At 38.6% G+C, this 17,328-nt stretch overlaps 1 protein-coding gene across 2 annotated transcripts in view; it reads left to right on the top strand.

Annotated features, from left to right (window-relative positions):
• The window catches only part of LOC116038184 (BMP/retinoic acid-inducible neural-specific protein 3-like), a 49,174-nt gene extending 33,435 nt beyond the window's left edge, over positions 1 to 15,739 (top strand). For both annotated transcript variants that reach the window (XM_031282401.2, XM_031282400.2), the window contains exons 5-8: positions 3,201 to 3,306; positions 3,751 to 3,987; positions 7,914 to 8,136; positions 13,891 to 15,739. In XM_031282401.2, the coding sequence (XP_031138261.1) occupies positions 3,201 to 3,306; positions 3,751 to 3,987; positions 7,914 to 8,136; positions 13,891 to 15,007 (1,683 nt within the window). In that variant the 3' untranslated portion in view covers positions 15,008 to 15,739. The remainder of the gene's footprint in view (positions 1 to 3,200; positions 3,307 to 3,750; positions 3,988 to 7,913; positions 8,137 to 13,890) is intronic.
• The last annotated feature ends 1,589 nt before the right edge of the window (positions 15,740 to 17,328 follow it).

The following is a 17,328-nucleotide window of genomic DNA, read 5'->3' as shown; positions in this document are numbered from 1 at the left end:
AGCAGGCTTTTGTCAAGGATGATTGAGCTGAGATTGTGAACAATCTAACCATGATCTCAAAAGGACAGGAGAGATCCTACTTGAGTTATTTTGTGTGTGTTAGTGTTTTATCAGCACAAATCTGGTGTTATGTCTTTGAGCCTTGGATACGGTTCTCTATAGTTATTTTCTTTAGTATCTTTCAAGACTTGCAGCTAAAGTTGTGAGTTCTATCCATGCCTGTTTTAGAAGGGTAAAGACTTGGAAGCATGAAACAAAAGTTAAGTCCAAACTAAATCCAATTATTTTGTATTGTATTCATGCAGTGTGTCTCATTGACCTTTATCTTAAGACAGCCTATTTTGAGCTCAATTTAAGCTGACTTTCTTTACTTGGGGCAATTATGGTCCGTACTTGACTGTTTTTGCAGATTTTTTCACCATTTTAAGTTTGCTTTGCTTGCGTGCATGATGGCCTATGCCATCAATGTTACTTTTTGATTTTTTGCAATGAATGGCCAGATATTTGCTGCTTAGTTTTGTCACAATTGTTAACAAACAGCTCAACTGGTTGCAGTGGCTGACTGAGTGACCTTCCCTAAAAAATGTTAAAGCAGCAATTACGACTTGATTCTACAATATTTATGTTTATAGTGGTGGGGCCCTCTAGTGGCTGTAATAAATATGACCAAGTATAAAAGCCCCACATTTTGCGTAAGGAGGCTGGTTGGGTGGTGGATGGGTCAAACAAGCCAGGCTGTTCTCATAAACAATTTGTACATGTTGGTACGAAATGTAATGCACTGTAATTCCTATGTATTCCACATATTTATTATTGTAAGCCCCACATTGACTGCTGCTATAAGGCAGTGACTGCTTGTGGCCGTAGTACTTATGACCAAGGCACCTAGTGTAAGGCCGTGGAAATCACTGATGGAGGAGGATGATGTGGTGGAGCGGCCCAAAACACAGGGCTTTCAAGTGGGGAAGTGGAGTTTGTGGCCTGGAAGAAGTTAAGAGGAAAACACAAAACTTTAATCCAGGAAACACTTCAAAATTATTTTTTTCTTTCTAAAGTTTGCAGTGTCTGTCACAGGGTGCTGGTTCTTCACCAGTGTAATAAGGACTAAACAGAGCATGTTTAGAGTGAATCAGGTGATTTGAAACTTGTTCCTTATTGGAGAAATTAGACGTTTTACAACTGATCCATGTCACAACCATCCCCGGTCTCCCGTAGGTGATGTTTTTATGAAATTGCAAATTTCCCACAGCTCTTCAGCACAGACACAAGGACACAGTGATGTTTACTGTGACTGTTTATTCAGACAAACACACGCTTTTTGACAATCAGGACCATCCCTGCACTCACACAACTCACTACAACTGTCCACAGGCCTCTGTATGTACACAACTTTCCCTTTTTTTCTTCTCCTACTCCTACATGCTGAGTTAATTAACCTGACTTAGAATAGGTGTCTAAAACCAGGTCCCCCTCCCTCCCTCCATCTCCAGCTGGTGCTTCCAACACTCCCACTCATGACAGCGCACTCATGACCAGACAATCTTTCCAGTGCTTTCTTGTGGATCGATCGTTTTCATCGCTAATTATGTACACATAGCTGTTGTGTGACAGATTGTCAGACATACAAAAATTCCATAATGACGCATGGAGTGTCTACCAGTGGCTGGTAGATAACCCACTCTCAGCGCCAAACCAACAACTTCTGCCAACTAGTTTGGCACCTCACTTCATGTCGCTGAACTGTTTTCTAGATTTATACAAGAGTTCTCCTGGGACAAGAGAAACTCTTGCTAACCAAATGTGTTTTTTTCCTCTTCAGCTGTAATAATTTGATATCCTCCAAGTTCCGGTAGCTTACTTGGGGTGTCATGTATTCTCACATGGAGACTTTACACCTCCCACACAATTACCCATGTCCGCCCTCCACTGTTCTCTCCGTCATCACATTGTCAGACTGCCATTGTAGGAACTGCACTCTTATAAAGAGAATGAAAAAACGGTGACTTTGACATGATTGAAGTGTTCACACCTACTGACAATAGTAATCCTATTGTAGGTCTGTCTTCATTTTGCCACAGGCTCACCAAAATTCCAAAAAGAAATGTTACACAATGTGATCTCCCATCATACACCTGGTTTGTATAGATAGATTTGGAAAATAAATCCATAAAAAAGGGGGGAAAAACCTACTGTTAGAAATGATCGTGAAGGTTCCATAATCATAACCTGGCAACTGCCAGTAACTTTTTTTTAAACCATTTCAGCCACAATTTAGTATTTTATGTGAGGAAGTCATAATTAACCTTAAATGTACTAGTAGCTACCTGCAATAATATATAACAACAAGGGATGCTTATTGTGAAAGGACATTCTAATCTAATCTAATGTTCAACCACTAAGGCATAATTAAAAAGTTAAATTAATTAGCTTCCGACAATGACTTTAGATATATCAACAACTCTGTGTTGATTTTGAATTTTCATGTTTGGGGTTGTTGTTGTGTCTTTTGTAGGAGATAAATTCAGTAGGGGTGTAATGGTACACAGAAGTCAAAAGTTCAATACAGCTTAATTGGTGGAGTACTCCTTTAAGACACATTTGAAGGATGATGCCCACAATTGACAGGTGTTTTTTTTGCCAATCCTCTCATCACATTTCAGTCTGTGTAATCATGTAACAATATTGCATGCCTCATGTGAAATATTGCACCGAGCAATTACATGAATCCTCCGGTGCGTAAATAATTGAATATGACTTAGCTTACACTAGCATCACAATATAGTTTAGCATGTTATGGGTGTCAAGGGGCATTGTAATAGGGAAACACAATATAAAGATGAATTTGATAGATGACACCACAACATACTCATTATACTTTCCTCCAGGGATCCTTATCACAACTCAATGTCCAGCCCACTAGCTCACAGAGTCGTTCTCCTAGTTATGATTTGCACAATGTAGGTCTAAATGATGCGTGATATATATATATATATATATTTTTTTTTTTTTTTCTTAGAATAGATAGTGAAGGGAAAGGTTGTTTTTAATTTAATTCTGCAGGGCAGTTATTCAGGTGCTCTCTCTTTTTCTTTCTTTTTCCTGTATCTCTCTCACTCTTCTTCTCTGTATATGTAATGCCATTAGTGGGTTTCTTTCTCAGTATGGATTATTGTTATGTGCTTCTGTGTTCCTCTCTTTAGGTGACTGAAACAAGGACGGGGCCTCTCGGATGCAGTAACTATGACAACCTCGACTCTGTCAGCTCCGTTTTGGTTCAGAGTCCTGAAAACAAGATTCATTTGCAAGGTTGGCCATCCATAATTGAACTCGCCCAATTTCTGATGGAATTGTCACAGTGTCTGTTCTCTGGCAAGCTTATAACTGCAGCATGAGAGTGTCAGAACGAATTTAGCTTCAATCACTCTTTTGCTTTTTTTTTGCCATGCATGCTTGCAGAGTTCTGAAGTGAATCGCAGACAGTAATGATTCAGAACAAAAGTAGCAGAACTGTGGAGTAAAAATAAAACTTTAAGTGAATTTCAGCACATTGCATGTGACGCCAAGCATATGTGAAGCATGGCAAGAAAAAAAACCCAAAGAAAATAAGTGCCGGCCTTCAGTGATTCACAGATCTAGCATACAACAGCCATCTATACACATTTCCTGCAATACCTAAAGTGCGTACAGCTCCTTCTTCATTCATCCATGTGACATTTCCATGTTTTTGTCCTGTTTTTGTCCTTGCCTCAGGCCTTCAGGCCATACTGCCAGAGTACCTAAGGGCCAGGTTTGTGCAGGCAGCTCTCAGCTACATCGCTTGTAATGAGGAGGGCCAGTTTGTGTGCCGGGACAATGACTGCTGGTGCCAGTGCGCCGTCGACTACCCACAGTGTAATTGCCCCAAGGTGGATCTGAGGGCTATGGAAGCCAGTGTGCTTGAAATCCAAGATTCCTGGAACAGGGCCAACCAAGACTTTGAGGAGTCAGGTCAGTGTGTTTTCTTTTTGCACTCATTCAATGGCTGTGACACCTCCCACTGACAGAAAATTAGACCCTATTGTTAGAGGAGCCGATGGGCAAAGAAAAGAAAGGCCCAAAAGCCTGAAAATAAGGGGCAATTACATCCAATCTTTGTGATGGGAATTCAACAATACACAAAGGAGCAATTCTTAAAGCAGCATCTTGCAAAATTAGACTATCTCATGCATATTAACTGAAATGACTTAGATTTTCCTACATTTAGGTGTAGTCAGAGCCTATAAATTCTTACATAAAACACCATAATGTTGATGTAAAGCACTTACATACATCTTTGTCTATTTGGTAGGTTTTCATTGAAACACAGTTGCAGAACAATCATTTGATATGACTTTGTTGCAGCTGATGTTACAAAACATAGCAAGGGGATAAACAAAATATATTACCATATATATACAGAGGTGTCAAGTAACGAAGTACAAATACTTTGTTACCTTACTTAAGTAGACATTTTGGGTATCTATACTTTACTGGAGTAATTATTTTACAGCAGACTTTTTACTTCTACTCCTTACATTTTTACGCAATTATCTGTACTTTCTACTCCTTACATTTTAAAAATAGCCTCGTTACTCCTATTTCAGTTCGGCTTGTTTTCATTACGGCTTGTCATCGTTCAAAAAAACACCAACAAAAAAATAAAAACCTATCCAGATAAATTGCGCCATCCAGATAGAGTGAATTTGATTGTGGTTGGATGAGAAGTATAAACATATACCATTCCGACACCCTATTGGTTTGTACGCGATCCATCGCATCTGCACCTGACACAAAGCCAGGAAGACCAGCCAACCCTTCTACATCCCTGGCCGTAGCCTATCTGGAAGAATTTTTAGAAATGTTTGGATGCAGAAACAACTCCTTTCGAATGGGCTGCAAGCTCTGCGCACCCAAGTACCACAAGCTAATTGTTTCCAAAACTCGCCATCTAATTTGAAAAAGCATATTGATATTATTTTCTTTCCCTTACATTACTTTTACTTTTATACTTTAAGTAAGTATAAGTTTTGAAACCAGTACTTTTATACTTTTACTTGAGTAAAAAGCTTGAGTTGATACTTCAACTTCTACTCAAGGCTTTTTAAACCCTAGCATCTATACTTCTACCTGAGTAATGAATGTGAATACTTTTGACATCTCTGTATATATATATATATATATATATATATATATATATATATATATAGACCATGAGTAACTAATTTATGATTATTTTTGTTGGACAATCTGCTAAATTAAATGGTGATTGTCGTGTTACAGCCAGAGATATTAAAGGCATAGCTGACTCAATAAAAATGGTGTAGAAAAGCCGTTGACAAATCTGTTATCTCACAGTGTACGTTGTCAAATCACGAACCCTCTTCGCCATGGAAACGACTATCTTTTTGCTGCCATTTAGCCTGTCTGTGTGCAGAAATTGCACAGTGCAAATCTCATGCCCAGAAAATGAAAGGGTAGCATTTACAGTAATGTGACTGGGTCAACAGTGATTCAGTCAAATGAAGGTTTTTCAGTACTCTAGGCGAAGCTGTCACACTCCAGAAACACACTACAGTTTCTGTAATCTGTTAGCAGCCTATGATGTAACCTGTGATGTGATACTTCGCAGCTCAGTTGTAGCCATCTGATCAGTTAACCTTATTTAATGTCAGCTGGTTGACATGGCAAAAACAGGCACATCAACTAAGTATTGTGCTTAGGTATGAGTGTAAAAAAATATATCATACAAGCTTTCAAACAAGCTTTTTGCAAGTTGATTTTATTAATGAATATAGGCACACTTTGAATATTAATTAAAATGTTGCACCTTCACATTGTATTACTTATTTTTCTAAATGTTCCAACGTAGCTCTGTTTCAGTGTTCCTGTCATTATTGAAACTGTGAGCTGCATCCACAGGCACTGAGGGCATCTAGCTGTTTCAGTCATCCCCAGCCCTGCCTTAAGCTGTGCACATTGCTGGCTGAGTGTGTTATTTACTGGCTACATGTTTCTGTACTGAGGGCAACTTGATTAGCACACAGCTGGCAATAACTTAAGCAGCAAGGTGCCCTAAGAACTGCAGTTGCAGTGTTGTATTAAATAAAGAAAAATAAGTAAGTTCCCTCGAAACCCCTGGGGACCCACTTGTGTATTTGATCTAATACATAGAGAACAACTAACATCAGCGGCAGAGAGATTAATAATCATGACTCACTGCTTAATAGGAAGACTATATATATATATATATATATATATATTATATGGCTGGATCAACGTCTTAATTATTGAAAGCTGTACATTTCTTCACTGTTTTACACAGTTTCCTGGTGATCTTTACCTTTCGTGAGACAAATACTAGAGTCATATTCGTAATATTATCTTGAAATAGAAAGACGTCTAAGGTCTGTTGACTGTAGGGTGCAATATGTACCAAGTCAGGGGGTAAAATAAGTACGGATCCAAGAGGTCTTGGTCAAAGTACATTACAATATTTGTTTTCAAATGAATTACAACATTTGCTTAAAATTAACCCAGCAACAAAGGCACATTATTTATCAATTGTAACCTCATAATTTAGCAATTTAAGAAGAACCTGCCAAATAAGCCTCTTGAAACACATCATTACCCTCCAACCACAAATCATTTTTTAGCAGTGCCTGGAATGTGTCTGTACTTGTGCACCTCCGAATCTGACGCTGCCAAATCATACAAAGGGGGAGCACATGGAAATACACAGTCAATTTACAATGATCACATACATTTAACATGGGTTGAAAAACAATTAGGAAATCATAGCTGTGTCTATTTAAAATAATTACCACCCTGATAAGGCACTTTGTAAAAGCACTGTCATTTTCTTTTAACGCCACAAGGTTTGAACAAGGTAGTTTCATTTTGTTCCTTTTATCCTTACTTTTGTTTTTAATTGTAATTAACTTGTTATACTTTTCATTGCAGCTTTGTCCTTTTGCATTGCACCCCAATGCCCCCCCCCCCCCTTGCGCTACTGAGCCTTTTTTTTATTAAAATATATTAATGACCCACATTTTTAAAAAAATATATTTACATCTTTAGTAGAAACAAATGGGCATGTGGATTGGTGCCACAGACAGTGGATGGAAAGTGTTCAGAGAAGAATCAATGCCTATTAATACAAATTACAGTAATATATCAAAAGGCAACATCTTAACTGAACATGTGGAATCTTTTCTCCTCAGGACAATGTCTCTCATTTTAAAATGTAGGCCACCCAAAGCACCCACACATACCCTTTTAATATATTTTATTACAAGCTGTTTAATCAACTTATTAATTTCATAGGAACATGTAATACACCTTGCATAATCACCAGGGAAGTCATTGACACTTAATTGGTTTTCTAATCAGATGCTGTATTATCAAGATAACGATAACTAATTACAAACAGTGGAGTCATTTTCTCATCAGTTTTGCGCATCACATTGGTTTTCCATACAACCATTCATGATTACAGTGATGATGATATTGTTATTGAATGCCTTGGAAATGGAATCTGTTTGTGCAGCTCTGAAGGGCTGACATATATTATCCTCTGTGCTCCTTGTCCATACATTTTCCACACATACAGATCAGCAGAAATAGCCCTGAAAAAGCTGTTGGCCGTTCATTAATGGAAGAAAAAAAACTTGCCCCAACCTTGTCTTTAGCTCTGTCTTTTTCAATTAGCATGTGCGTCAAACAATATCCCTTCCAGTTTGCCCTGCAGCTCTTGAGCCCTATGTGGCCTCTGCAAAGTGATTCTCCCATTTGGTCTGATTAAATTAGCCAAATAGTTGTAAGGAAGTGAGAGAGTTAGTTTGGCCTGTCTCGGAGAAGTGTTCAACTCTCATCGTGCATCTCTCCGTGCCTTTCAGATGAGTTTCAGAACTTTGTTCGAAGGCTTCCCACGTTCTACGCCCTGAACACGTCCGCCATCCAATACTTCTGGAAGATGGAGCCGACCATTCACCAGCGCTACAAACAGCTGGAGCTCAGCACCCAGCAGCTTCTGAGCAAGGCCAGACGCACCGTCAACAAGCTCTTCACCCTCAGCAAGAGGTGTCGAACGCCGCCTAAAATCATTATGCTGAGGGAGAGGTGAGAAGTTGATAAGTATTCCTGCTGACTTTTCTGTTAATACAGGCGTGGAAGTGTGTGTGTGTGTGTGTGTGTGTGTGTGTGTGCATGCGTGCGTGTGTAAAAATAAGCAATAATTCCAAAGCCTGCAGCCACATCACAAGTCCTTTCAAGCAAGCTGTGAACGGCAGTGCTCATTTCCTTTCTTCAGCCAACTCTGTGCGCAGCGCTTTGTTATCCCCTCAACTATGCAATATGCTAATAACGCACACAATATATTAGCGCTTTGATATTCAACTAAGGTCCTACTGAAGTGAGCTATAGTGTCACACCTGATGACTTGGCTGTACTCCCAGCCCAGGTCTTCTTTACATCCAGGAAATCGAAGCCATCCTCCTGTGAAATTAAAGTTTGCAGTGTTTTAAAAGAATATGCTAAGTTTGGGAGATTTTCCTGTTGGTTAACTAGCCCGTGATGAAATCATAGACAAGAATAAAAGTTTTTGCATTTGCCTTCATTCAATCTATTTTTGTGTTTTTCACAGAAAAAAAATTGTCATATAGTCTAGTATAGTCTAGACTATAGTCTAGACTATAGTCTAGCTTATAAAAAAGAAATGTGATTTAGTCTGTACAGCTAAAGCATCGTGGCTTATTTTAGGAGCTATTTCAGGTAAGAAACTAAATATGTATCCTGTACAATGTGATTTTTAGCTCCAGCTACAGTCTCTCATCGCCCACCACCTTCACCTCCTAAAAGAATATAATCCCTTTTTATTCTTTATACCAGCATTGTATCAATCACCTATCACACCTTAGATACTGAACATGCACAAGCTGTATTGCTAAACTTAGAGGTGCTACAAATTCAAATGTTCTGCTTTTTTATTGCCTTTATAAAGTTTTAGCATAGAGCACAATAGTCAGTGAACCACAGAGTTGGTGCACACTGTTATTGGATATTTACTGCTAGGACTTAGATCCCCTTTTCAGGCACTGAACAGCCAAACTGCGTTTGTCCTTATTTACTATTAGACTGAACCAAGATTTTAACCGACACTTAAATGAAAGAAAAGCGGTACAGCTGAAAATCGAGAGTTTGCTCTCATGCAATATGTATTTTAAGGCTGTTAAGGAGGTTTAAAGGCGCAAAATATGGGAGGAGGGAACGGTAATTCAAATAGTCTATGCACTATTATCACTGTAGACTGACTCCTGCTACAGAGGAAACTGCATCTGAAATGTAATGTCTGGGAAAGACAGGTGTAAAATCTGCATCACTGTTTTATCAGACACACACAGTGTGAGACTACAGCCAAACACAGTCAGAAACAGAGAGAGAGGGGTTCTAATTAAAAGATGCATTACAACGTTACTGTCATGGTTGCGATTTTCTGTTATAGTTTTTCCTGTTTTATTGTGCTAATTTATTCCCCGTTTCCTTGTTTTTTACTGTCTCTTGTGTTCTCTGTTGCATTTTACCCTGTTTTCATCCTTGTGTATATTTTATGTTTCATGTTCCTGTTTTATTTTGTAGTCTGTTTTCTCCCATGTCATGTCTTGTTTTACTTTCTGCCTTGTGTTTTCTCACCTTTGTGATTGTCTGTCCCACCCTGATGTGTTTCACCTGTTCCTGAGCCCGTGCCAGTTCATTTTTGGATGCCTGGTCTTTTGGTTCCTCAACGGGCTTTGGTTTCATTTTTGCCTGCTATCTTCAGGACTCCTTTTGTTGTATTGCTTTTTATTTTATTAAATCCTCAAGCTCACCACTGCCCTGCTGTCTCTGCATTTTTGGGTCTGCCATTTCCCTAATTGTAACAGTTACTTTAGCAGAGCTCTCCTCTCAGCAGCACAACACGAGACAAAAGAGCAGCATGCAACACCCTGTTATCTTTCACACAACCTTTTTGTTTCCCGCTAGCCCCCATGCCTATTTCTCCTGACTTTGAATGGCTCAGCAGCTCCAGTCCAGTGCAATATGATTGAATGAGCCAGTATTAGTCATTAAGTAGGCTGTGATATTATCTGTTTACAGAAATAATCCAGTCAAAGGAGTTTTAACAGTTTAACTAATCTCCCACATTTCCATAACTCAACTAAATCATGGATCTCTTTGTTGAGCTGACGTCAGGCTATTTAACTTATAATTCCTCACACGTTGTAACTGGCCATTAGTATGGTCCAGTAGACTTTAAAAGTCTGTTGTTTTGTGTATTCATTTCAATTATTGTCTTAAGGCTGTGTTATTAAAGTACATGTCCTGATAGTTATATTATGAAGGCTGGTACTTTTATTTTGAAAGAGTAATGCCGGTAGGATGCAAAAAGACTCACTGTAGAATGGCAGACTGGTCAGTACATGTGCCTACCTAAAGCACTAACTAATAACTAATGACAATGAAATTAGATGGTACAATCAGTTAATTGCAGGATATGTGGAGATAAATCCATAAATAAGGGACATCCACATCTACACTGAATCTATTGAGTATTTCTCAACACTTCAGCTGGACAGTATCTGGGGCAAATTTAGGGAGAGTAGTAAATGCAGTAATGATGTATAGTGAGAGTGATGAAAGTAAATACTTAAACTGGATATTTTGGATCTTGTTGTGATACAACCAGGTGCTCTCGAAAGATCTGAGGAGTTTGTGGTATTTTATATTAGTGAGGGTCAAAGCCCAGCAGTTAGAAAAAAGATGCAGTCCCTCCTTTGATTGAAATATCGTATTTTTCTCTGTGTCAAAATATTTTCATTGTGGGATATCATTTAAAAACTTGGAATTAAAAAAATCTGCACGAAAAGACAGTAGTAAATGACATGTCTGACTTCGACAAACTATTAAATTATTGTAAAAATAAAATAATGTCCTCCTTTTTTCCCTATTGTCTTGTATGTAATGACCTAGCTCATGGTGGATTCTTTTTCTTCTTTTTTTATAAGATATATATATATATTCATATATCTCTGCAGCCATTATTTATGTACTGAAGCATCATGGTTTATGGTCAGATAAAGAAAAAGCAAACATCGCCAAAAATCAATTTTGGAGTTTCTACTGTTACTTTCCAGTACAGTCTTGGAAGATAAGGACAATATGCTTGTTTTTGGTTTTCAGCTGCTGTCTGAGAATACAAGGTGTTAGTATATCAGTGATGGAGCTGCACACAACAACTGATGTGTTTTTGTTTTTTCTGCGGTTCACCAAGTCAATAAATATTGCTTTTAATGGAAAAAATGGAGCGCATCTTCTGTGGAGAAAAAAAGTTTAGCTGACTAGTGAAAACTGAATCTATATAGCAGGAGAAAGTTTGTGTGATGCATTGATCAGTGTGAAATGAGCTGACAGACAATGAACAGATTGCAGAGTGAACACCCAGCTTCTCTTGGCCCGTACTGCACACTGCGTCTCCATGACAGTTTACATGTCCTGCTGACACAATGCGCTTAATGATGGCGGGACAGCTTCCTCCCTCTTGCTGTGCACAGCCTCCACTCTGGAGGTGAGATATGCACAACTGACTCTGAAGCTGGATACTGTTAAAACTGTTAACACATTGTAACGAAAATGTCTCCAGATTTTAAATTTGATGTTTTGAGAAAATGTCTTTTGCTCCTTTACTTTTTCCTCCATGTCACACTCTGCTACACACAATGACTACACTCACTGTGATGTTGGAATATATCGTATTAAAGTGGCTTGCTGGTTCAAAGCTCTTGTGTTTCTGTATCGACTTGGCTCCACATGATGCTCGGCACAAAAACAAAACCCCAAAAAAACAAATCTGTCACAGTTTTGGCTCTATTCTTTCTATACGTTTAAAATTTGTCAATTAGCCTTGTGCAAGATGTTTTTTATGTTTGTTTACTCGATTAAGATGAAATGGAATGAAAAATATGCTTATCCTTTTCTTCTTTTTTTCCCAATGCAGCAAAAACTAAAAAAATCTATATTTCATAAGATTTCTCAGGAATGTAGACACTAACAACGTAAAGGTATTACATGCTTAAGTAAAACGTGCAACTGCCTTAAAAATGTTACCTGCATGTATATCTTACCATTATCACACATAGCATACAGTAGTATGACATTATCACACTAACTTTGCCATTTCTGTGCGATTCTTGCATAATGATTATTTCCTGGAGCCCCAATAGGTAGACCTTTATTTAGAATTGCTGAAATACGCCTCATATATTTAATAACTGGGTAAACTTGGCTGACTTTTAATGACTTTGATCTACAATAATATTCATCATTGAAGTTAAAATTCCCAGTGCCACACACACAGCTATTATTTATTCAAACAACTGTTAGGACTAATGTTTTTTCCTTCAAAAATATGTTGTTGTTTTTTTTTAATCTAAATTGCTTATACATGCACCATTGTCTGCATATGACCACAATGACAAAACTGCTAACTCTGCCAGGGAACAAAAGGGGATTCAGAAATGTGACAGATGTGAACAAGGAAAGTGAAAGACTGATTTGGAACATTATATTCTTGTCATGCAATCCATCTGCTTCTATTTTTCATAAACAATCTCAGGAATTTTGATTTACCATTAGAGTTTGTGTCTCAGAATAAATTAAACATGGCAATTGTTACTTATATAGTCCTAGTCACTGACTCTCAATCATTTCTCTAGATTGAATCGTGTATCAAGAATACAGACCCTGATGTTTTAAAAAAAGATATTCTACATGGTTATCATTTATGATGTTAAACTATGTTCATAAAGGCCCAGGCCAAGACACATTTGCTTCATAAAGTGGGATTATATATGAAACATATTGTGCCAGGGTTGGAGCAATAGTGGTTATTAATGACAAAATGATTGTTTGTGTATATGTCTGTGATGATACCAGCACCAATCAAAATGGAAAACATAGCAATCACAATCTGATTAAAGTTGTTGTCTTGTCAGCGTATCAGGCCAGGGGAGATCCATGTTATACAGAAAGATAAAATAGGGATCCTGATAATAAAACAAAAAAATATATATGTATATTTATTCTATATTTATATAGATAGAGATAACTGAACAATTCACACAGGGACACAGGATGAAAACTTGGAAAATGTATTTTATATTTTATTGGGTCTTTAACTTTATTTCTTTTATTATATTTCTTATTTAGTCCCATTTAAAGATTTTCTCTTGAAATTTTTCAGGTGCCGTGATGCAAATCAAAATAGCTTCTATGCAGTCATTCTCCACATGACAATAATTTCTTTAATTTACATGTTTCTGTGCAAGATGGACTTTTTTTATTGAATACTTTTTTATTATATAGATGTATTCTTATCTACAGTAGTATTGCATTGCCAGACCTATCTCCACAGCCCTGTTGAGTAAGGTCTGCTATACCACAGATACATTCTGGGATAGGAGAAAAAAAACGTTCTGGGTTGTTTGCATTTCTTTAAACCAATCACAACCGTCTTGGGCGGCGCTAAGTTCCAGACGCACTTCGTCCATAGCAATCCCACTAATCGGTCCCAAAACGTTCCAGTTGGATAGTAAATGCCGTAAACAGATTCCTTGCAAATCGTTACAATCATTCACCGAAAGAACCAAGCAGGCCTGCCTTATTGCACCATCAAAATTTTCTTCAAATCTTGCCATTTTAAACGTGTAGCTTGCTAGCTTGGAGGCAGTTGTTGTTTACCATGGTGAAGAACTTTTGAGAACGGCTTTATCCTGGAAATGTACTTCCGTTGATCCAGACTATCTAAAGTAAATCTTAAATAGTGCTCTTTTTCTGTTGCAGGCCATACAGCTACTGGCTGAACTACATCCTCTCTATCATGTACTGCAGTGAGAACAACCACATTGGCTCCTACCTGGAGGAGACCAGAAGCTGCTCCTGCCCCTACGAGCACCCCCCCTGCCAGGGTGTGATCCCCTGCACAATGGGCGAGGGCACCTCCTGCGCCTCATGCTCCTACGAGAACCGCTCCCGCTGTGCCACCTGTAACCAGGGTTACATGCTGAGCCAGGGCGTGTGCCGCAACGAAGTGCCCGACTCCACCGATCACTACATCGGCTTCGAGACGGACCTGCAGGACCTGGAGCTGCGCTACCTTTTGCAGAAACGTGACAACCGCATCAGCATCCACGGGATCTTTGTCAGCAACGATGTCAGGCTGAATAACTGGTTTGACCCGTCATGGAGGAAGAGGATGCTGCTGACGCTGAAAAGTAATAAATACAAGTCAAACCATGTCCACATGCTCCTGGGGATGTCTCTACAGATCTGCCTTACCAAGAACAGCACTCTGGACCCCATGCTGTCTGTGTATATCAATCCGTTTGGGGGCAGCCACTCGGAGAGTTGGATCATGCCCATTGACCAGAACAACTACCCAGACTGGGAGAGGACTAAATTAGACCTTCCCTATGACTGTTATAACTGGACTTTGACTTTGGGCAACAAGTGGAAAACATTTTTTGAGACCGTCCACTTTTACCTACGGAGCCGGATCAGAGGGCCCTCAAGTACTGGGAATGGAACTGCATATTATGAACCCTTGGAGTACCTGGAACCGGGGCGAAATCTAGGCTACATGAAGATCAACAGCATCCAGGTGTATGGCTATAGTATGCACTTTGACCCGGATGCGATCCAGGACTTGATTTTACAGCTTGACTACCCATATACTCAGGGATCGCAGGACTCTGCCCTGCTGCAGCTGCTGGAGATCCGGGATCGGGTCAACAGGCTTTCCCCCCCTGGAGCTCAGCCTCTGGACCTCTTCTCTTGTCTGCTGCGGCACCGGCTCAAACTGTCCACCACGGACGTTGCCAGGATCCAGGCAGCGCTGCAGACTTTCAGTGCCAAGCAGCCCAACTCGATGGAATACGAAACAACCAAATTATGTAGCTAATAAGTGGGCGGGCGGCCACGTGCACAGATGGCAGAGCAGTTATTACACAGGCCTGAGGATGGTTAAGAGCAATTCTGGAGCCGAGTGAGGGACATTTGAGGGACATTTTCATTGTCGTCATGGATCTCAAGAGTGCATTTGAGATTGTCATGTCAGCTTTTCGTATAAATTTCTACAACATTGTAGAATTAAGGAGGATTTCACCAAACTTGCCTCATAGCTTTTGTTTTCTCTCCTGGTGAAAAAAATAACTTTGACAGTTAATAATATAAAGTTAAAACTCTATCACCACTGATATGTTGCCGTGAAACGTGTGCTGACGTTTGTAGGTTGCACAAATTTGAAATCGCTCACATACGTAAACAAAAGCTTTTGCTGATGAAGTATTACCCAAGCAATGTAATCATCTCACAGATATAAACATTTCAACACCAGCATGTTCTTTTGTTTGTACTTTTCTCATCACATTTATTTCCCCTGTTTAGTATCAAGGCCCTCCCTTTTAACCTGGCACATGATGGGCACCTCATTGTTTTTAGCTTTCCATACAACAATAAACTCACTCCTTTTTTAAACTGTACTACACAATTTTTAGAAAATAAAAAATAAACAAAATCAATAAATAGATGCTGTATTACTCCAGATTTGCTGAGAAAAAAATGTCACCATGATCACAATATATGTTACATGTGCTTTTATTTTTATAATGCTGTTGTTTGTGAAACAAAAAAAAAAACTAAAAAACTGTCTATAAAATGTATAATACAATTTGTTAATACACTAAATAAAAACATTTTTATGTGTGGTCTATAGATGGTGTACTTTTCATGCAAGAAATACTTATGACACAACAGTTTCACAGCCGGTGCAATTATTGCCATTAATATACTGTAGAGTCCATTACATTTGAGTGTTACAGTGTGACAGCATGCAGAATACAGAGGCACTGGAACTTGACTTAAGCCTTTTATTAAGGTTATAAATATCACCTGTGCTTTTCCTGCTATGGGATGTCAAATGTCTGCTGTGAGAATATATGGGCCCTGTTTTTAACAATGAACAGCTGAGTTAGCTTGACTTAATTGTCAAGGATTTAACACAAGCCTTGACTTTCCAGTTTTTCTAAGCTGTTTTTAAATGTATCTGGGTCTGTTGTCAGAGCGTCAACTCCTCAAGGCCAAACCGGCACAAGCACAAGTTAATTCACTGTTAGCTGCAAGCTAACCAAAATGTTTTAGGTAAATCCTATAAAGTCATTTTCAGATACAAATGTTAAATGTTAATAACGTAACAATTTACTTGAAGGTATCTACATAAGAGTGACATGACACTGTCATGAACACATGACACAGTCATGACACATGAACCCTAACCCTAACCCTAACCATAACTTGTCATGACAAAAACCGAATGACACTTAGTAAAGGAAGTGTTATGTCATAAACATTTAAGACTTGTTCATAATGTTTATGACACTCACTCTTATGTAGATACCTTCAAGTAAAGTGTAACCGTTAATAATGATGATTTTAGATGAGAACATATAGACCATTAATAAGTGTTGGTGTGATTATAACAATTTAGTTTTCAAAATGAAGAAATAAATACCATGGGTGTGCGTATGCAAACACGATTTAAACACACATAAAAGTTTCTGACTCTTAAAACAATGAAACCAGAAAACATGGCATTCAACTATTACATAATGATGAAAATAGGCCTTTTGTGGCTTATTGGCACACCTGAATAAAACACAGCCATCTTTAATGTTATTAGCAACACTTTCAAAATTACTGCTGTGAAAAAGCATATTTCTCATTTTGAACTCTAACAATTTTGAAACATACTTGCAACATACAAAGTAAGATTATATACTAATTTATTCCTCTGGACATCAATTCAAGATATGAGACCTCTGAAGGACAAAAAGTGTCTTGTGATATAAAAGCACTTGACAGAGTATTTTATACATGCATGTTTGAGATTAAAGCTACAACTGATCACCTTTTGGCTGATGTTTTTAAGATATGCAGCATTGCATTCCATGCTCTGTAGTAACAGGAAGATAATTTCTGTACTTTAGATCTCTTTCGGATTTGTGCTGATGGTTGGCTGCTGGAGGCAGTGGGGAAGATACAGCAACAAAGCCCGTTATCTCCGGTGGTTCTTTCACTGGTTTGTAGTCTGTTGTAATTTCTGGGGGTTTATGTCTTACTCCAAGCCGTGAAATATAAGCATCACACTCCGTGTCCCCCCAAGTGCTTTGTGCTGCCGACTGCTCCACACGCAGCCATTCCCTTACTCCCCTCTGATCTTTAACC

Source organism: Sander lucioperca, chromosome 11, assembly GCF_008315115.2.
Source record: "Sander lucioperca isolate FBNREF2018 chromosome 11, SLUC_FBN_1.2, whole genome shotgun sequence".
Lineage (NCBI taxonomy): Eukaryota > Metazoa > Chordata > Actinopteri > Perciformes > Percidae > Sander > Sander lucioperca.
Note: the sequence above shows the minus strand (reverse complement) of the source record. Positions and strands in the feature narration are given on the sequence as shown.